This window comes from Geospiza fortis, unplaced genomic scaffold (assembly GCF_000277835.1).
Source record: "Geospiza fortis unplaced genomic scaffold, GeoFor_1.0 scaffold35, whole genome shotgun sequence".
NCBI lineage: Eukaryota > Metazoa > Chordata > Aves > Passeriformes > Thraupidae > Geospiza > Geospiza fortis.
Genome location: NW_005054453.1, coordinates 1,037,407 through 1,043,522, shown reverse-complemented (window position 1 = coordinate 1,043,522; position 6,116 = coordinate 1,037,407). Strand labels below are relative to the sequence as shown.

Below are 6,116 nucleotides of genomic sequence, written 5' to 3'. Positions count from 1 at the left end.
AGGAAAGCCTTTTAAAAACTTTCAGAATAGACAGAAATGGCTTTTCTGAGGTTATTTTATGCCTATATAGAGCAGGCTGATTTTCAGAATTGCTTAATACTCATGGTTACCATTTAGGCCACAGAATTGTCAGCAGTTCAAGAAATTAGTCTGGTTTTATGTAGGTTACTGTAATGTGGATTTAGAACTGTGGTTTTGAGATGCACAGACTGGAAAATATATTGCTTTACTCTAACCCATACAGTGACCGATCTGCCAACTCTGTTAATAGTCTCTCTAATCTTTTCATGCAGGTGAAGAAGCGGGGATGCTAGAAGACATGGCTGTGGGCATTTCAGATTTGCAGAAAGTAATGTTTAAAGTAATTGAAGCCAAGTCAGAGGATTTTTTGCCTATTATAACTGGAAGGCGGTAAGAACTTTGTTTCTTGGAGCCCAGGAAACTAAGCTACAGTTTTAATCTGTAGTCCATGAAACCCATCTAATGGTTTTATTGTTGCTGAATTCTGTTTTATTGAAAGTGCATTGTTTTACTTTTTAGAAGGTGAGGTAGTAGGGATTCTAAAAACCAGTAAGCTCTGGGTTACTCTCCTGATAAAAAGCTAAAAGTTACTAATACAAATTAATCTGAACAATGTCTGTGTTGTGCAGAGCTGCTGGTGCATTATTCACACACAGATACTGAATCCTGGACTGGTGACAAGGCCATTATTTACAAATGTGGTCTCTAACTGAGAAACTTTGGTTTTGAATGTCCTGAATTTGTATTTCAGCATGAGAAATGAAATTGCAATTCCAAGAGTTAGGCCTTGATTGTTTTTAAGATGGAAACCAAAAAACTCAGATGCCACTTAGTATTAAAAACTTAGTAGTCACTTTTAAAAATGGAAGCCTTTTTTAGCTGCTGAAAATCACACAGGACATACACAGTCTCAGAAATCCTTGCACAAAATCACTTATCGTTTATGAATCTCATGTAAGTACTGCTGAATATCAGGACATAAACTGCAATACTCCATTAATTTTGGCTATTTGAGGGTTAACAAGATTGGAATGGATTTTTCATCTTTATTATTATTCTAGTCTGAAGCTCCTAATACTTTTATTTTGCAAAAATCACTTCCTTAATAGTATCATTGCTCTTAAGATGACTGTAAATTAAATTCAGCTAAAAGCAGCAACTGTTAGAAGATAGATGTTTCCTCTGAAGGGGGCTTTCAGCACTGATTTACTTAATTATTCTAGATGATTCACTCTCATCGTATGGGCTTTCTGAGAAGGGATTGAAATAAATAACAGGAAGGCTGGTGTATGGTAGGCAATACATTGGGAATAATTAAGAGTAATTATGATGTGTGGATCAAACAGAAGAAATGCATCCTTTGTAAATCACAGCAGTCAAAAGTCCTGAAAAATGCAGCATTACATTTGCTGGCTTGCTGCCATTACTGTGGTACCTGAGCTGTCACAGCAAGAGGTCCTGGATTTGAAGGGGACTGGAGCTTTCAGCTGCCTCAGGCATTCTGGATTGATGGAGCAGTCAGTGTTTGGGAAGAAGAGCTACAGCCCGTGATTGCTGTACTGTACTTACTGGCAGATATTCAGTGGATGGGATTGGTATCAGAAAAAAATAAAATCTATAAGGTTTATCCTATCAAACAGCATTGGAAGTCAACCATAAAAAGAAAAGATGAAAAGGTGAAAATTTGGTATTTTCTAATATATTTTTTAGAAACCCTCCATTTTTATTTTGGTTGTTATATGGTATGGCTCAATAAATGAGAGTAAAAGACTGTAGAAATGCAAGACAGAAAATCAAACTACAAATTCTTATCTTGAAGAGTCAGCATATTCACTTGTAATTGTTTTTTCTAGGAAAGTGCTTAAATCTGATATTCTGTGTGCACAAACAAAATCAATCCAAAGTGTGTGGCACTGTCTAGCAGTGCGCTGATCTTCTGGTGTGGGTAGTAGACACCAGCCACCCAGAGGTGAAATTCTGTTCAGGAGCTCACATTCTTTTATTAGAGGCCAAAATATGCACTTTTTAAACATTCTTTACAGAATCACAGAATATTTTGAGTTAGAAGGGACCCATATGCATCATCAAGTCCAACTCCTGGCCTTGCACAGGGCTTCCCAAGAATCACACCCTGTGCTTGAGAGTTCAAACGCTTCTTGGACTCTGTAAGGCTTGGTGCTGTGACACTTCCCAGGGGAGCCAGTTCAACCTGCTCAGCCTCTCTCTGGGTGAAGAACCTATTCCTGACATCCAACCTAAACCTCCCCTGACACAGCTTCAGGCTGTTTCCTCAAGTCCTGCCACTGCTCACTTGAGAGAAGAGATCAGTGCCTGCCCTGCCGCTTCCCCTCCTGATGAAGGTGCAACCGCAGTGAGGTCTCCCCTCAGTCTCCTCCTCTCCAGGCTGAGCAGACCAAGTGACCTCAGCCACTCCTCACACAGCTTCCCCTCAAGGCCCTTCACCATGCTCGTGGCCCTCCTTTGGGCCCTCTCTAATGGCTCCATGTCTTTTTTATATTGTGGCACCCCAAGTGCCCCCAGCACTCAGGGTGAGGCTGCCCCGGTGCAGAGCAGAGCAGGACAATCCCCTCCCTTGCCCAGCTGGCCATGCTGTGCCTGATGCCCCCCAGGACACAGTTGCCCTCCTGGCTGCCAGGGCACTGCTGACTCACATTCGGCTTTGCATCGACCAGGCCCCCCAGGGCCCTTTGCACAGCGCTGCTCTCCAGCCTCTCGTCTGCTGAACTGTCTACAGCTGATGATTGCCCATCTCTCTAATTTGTTGAGGTCTCTGGAGGGCTTCTCTGACCTCAAGGGAGTTGACAACTCCTCCCAGTTTACTATCATCAGCAAACTTACTTAGCATTCCTTTGAGTCCTGCATCCAGGTCATTAACAAAGATGTTGAAGAGCACAGGGCCAAGGAGGGAGCCGGCAGAACCCCACTAGTGACTGGACACCATTCCTATGTCACCCCGTTCCCTGTAACCCTTTGTTCCTGACCCGTAAGCCAGCTGCTCACCCATCCCATAGCACGGTTATCCAGCTGTGTGCTGGACATTGTGTCCAGACGTACGCTGTGACAGGCTGGATCAAAAGCTTTGCTGACGTCCAGAAGCGTTGTCTATTGGCTTTCCTAGATCAGCTAGGTGGGTTCATTTATTAGAATGCAGCTCAGAAAGCAGTGTCCTGAGCTGCATCACAGTATGACTAGCAGGTCAAGGGAGATGCCTTTCCCTCTCTATCCCACTGTCATGAGACCCCACCTGCAGTACTGCATGCAGCTCTGGGACCCCACATAAAAGGATGTGGACCAATTGGAGGTCTTAATGAAGATGGGCTTAAAGATGATCAGAGGGCTGGAGCATTTCTCATGGAGACAGGCTGAGAGACTTGGGACTGTTCAGCTTGGAGAAGACAACACTCCAGGGAGACCTTACAGCATTTTCCAGTACCAAATGGGGTTACAAGAGAGCTGGAGAGGGACTTTTTACAAGGACATGGAGAGACAGGACAAGGGGGAATGGATTCAAAGTAAAAGAGGGGGAATTCAGATTAGATGTTAGGAGGAAATTCTTTGCTCTGAGGGTGGTGAGGGACTGAAACAGATTGCACTATGAAGTTGTTGGTGCCTCATCCCTGGAAGTGTTCATGACCTGGTTGGATGGGGCTCTGAGCAATATGGTCTAGTGAAAGGTATTCCTGCCCGTGGCAGAGGAGTTGAGTTTAGATGATCTTTAAGGTCCCTTCCAACCCAAACCATTCTATGATTGTGCACATGAACTTTGAGGTATCACAGTCTCTTACACTGTGTTATCAACAAAGCCCAAGACTGGACTAGTACTTAAAGCCACACTGTGAAGTGATCTAGAACATTGCATTCATCTGAAAGAGGAGCTGGGTAAAGAACCTCCAAGCTGAGTTGCTGTGACTGACCATGTGTGCATTTTTTTTGTTTTACAAAGCAACATCCATGTAAATTACTTGTTTAGAGTTTACTGCAATGAGTTAAAGGTGTGCAATTTCAGCCAACTCAAAGCAGCTGCATGATCCATGACCCCCAGCCATGTGGAGGGCACCCTTTAGAAGCATTCTACCAGTATTACAAGTGTTCGTCTGTCTTCATATGTGATGATAACAAATATTAGAGAATAATGCAAAGAAAGTTATAGAGGGATATTTTTAAGCAGTCCTGTTTAGGCAAATCTTATACATTTAAATATTTAAGACCTAAGTTTATACAGTTTGTTCTTAAATAGATGAAGATATATTAGTTAGTCTCTTAAAACACATGCTTACTTTCTCCACTCTGTTTTTCTGAAAGGTCATTAAATGTTAAAAATTTAGTACTGATTTTTCCATCTCATTGGAAAATGTTGTACCCAGCTAATCCATCTCCTGCCTGATAGCTCTGCACTGAATCTAGCCATGAAAGAGAGAAAGCATATGACAATCAAATTTACTGTTATATATTTTTTTCTTTAAGTAGAATCATAGACCTGTAAGATCTTTGGCAAACTTAGTCAAGCAAGTCCTCCAGATTTCTTCCAGTCTTCCAGTACTTTGAGTTGTTTCTTTTTTTGCCTCCACTTCAGTACTACTCCTGGACTTTCTAGACAGCTCTGTCACAGCTTTATGGTCTTTTCTTTCCACAACTGGAAACGCATTATTTTCATTGTGCAATTGGTAACAGACTTTTTAAAGTTACCAAGGATTATCTCTGAGACTTCAAAAAGTGTTTTGAAAAATAAAAAAGGCAAGGGGAGAAGTCTCAAATTGTTCTCATACTAATTTATCATACCTAAAGACCATTATTTCTCAATGTTCTTTCACATGCAGAGATTTGTAGTGATTTTGGGAGTAGTGAAATATAACAATGCAGTGATTTGGTGGCAGTTTGGTTCTGTAGCGCATGCTCTTTGAATTAGACTAAACTTTCTTCTCAAGCTCATCAAAGCACTCCATCAATCACAGGAATGTTCTGGTAGTACTTGACAGCAGCCAGGAGGGCTCCCAGGCAGGCTAAGAATTAATACTGCTATGCAGAGGTCATGGGAACCACATTCTTTAGTATCCTTTTTGCTAACTCTCTGTTTCTTTCACATGTGAATTAATTGAACAAAACACAAACCTACCTGGGAAGCGGAACTATTTCGGTTTTCATCCCTCCTCCCTGAGACATGTATTCTCCATTCAGGACTGATATTCCCTCTCAGTGGGGAACATCTGGCATTTGCTCAAAGATTGCATGCCATTTCTAGCCTGTACTGAGGCAGATGTTGCTGCCCTTGCTGAATGCAATTACATTGCAGTCACAGGTCTGCACTGCATCCATTTTACTTTTTTCTCAGATATATCAGCAGAATAAAGTTTAAACATGATCACTGGCTCTTCCAAGTGGAATCTGTTTTTCCAAACGTTTGAGCTGGTGCCAGTCATCCCTCAAGCTTGCTAAAGGTGTCAGAGCTACTGCAGAAACTGACATTTTTCTTCAAGGTTTTATTTCTTTTTCTTACCCAAATTCTCCAGAGGTCATTTTTATTCTTTAGCAAGTATGTGATTGGAGAGTTGGAGGGACTTCATGATTATTTACTTCATGATTATCCATCTTAAATTTACATACAAAACTTGAGTGACTTCCTTGGCCTGACTTCTGTAGGCAGGATAGATCTTCCTTCTGTCCTGTTGCTGTAACACTCCTTATTGCTGGTGTCATATTTCAAAGTGAAAATTTCAGCCTCCATTATCAGTCAGCCCTCTCTGACTAAAATACCAGATCCTGGAAACAAATGGGTTTTCTTCTAGTCTGTTCTTTTTTTGTTAATTTAGATTGGTTGCTCTAACAATGAAAAGAAAGCTAAGAAAAGCTAAGATAACATTATCCCACTGTTTCTGTTGTGGGTTCAGGCACCAGTTCTCAAAGGCAGGTGGAATCCAACTTGGGGCTTCCATGTGATCAGAATTTGACCTGGCAGCCAAAGCAGTACATTTTTCATGACATCAGACTGAACAAAAATATAAGCCCAGAACTGCTATACATCATATCCCTTCTCCTAAAACAGGATTCACGTTTGTGGATGAGCATTCAGTTATTAT

At 41.6% G+C, this 6,116-nt stretch overlaps 1 protein-coding gene across 2 annotated transcripts in view; it reads left to right on the top strand.

The window, feature by feature from the left end:
- INPP4B (inositol polyphosphate-4-phosphatase type II B) overlaps positions 1 to 6,116 on the top strand; it is a 192,201-nt gene that overhangs the window by 145,337 nt on the left and 40,748 nt on the right. For both annotated transcript variants that reach the window (XM_005427765.2, XM_031062590.1), the window contains exon 18: positions 294 to 411. In XM_005427765.2, the coding sequence (XP_005427822.1) occupies positions 294 to 411 (118 nt within the window). The remainder of the gene's footprint in view (positions 1 to 293; positions 412 to 6,116) is intronic.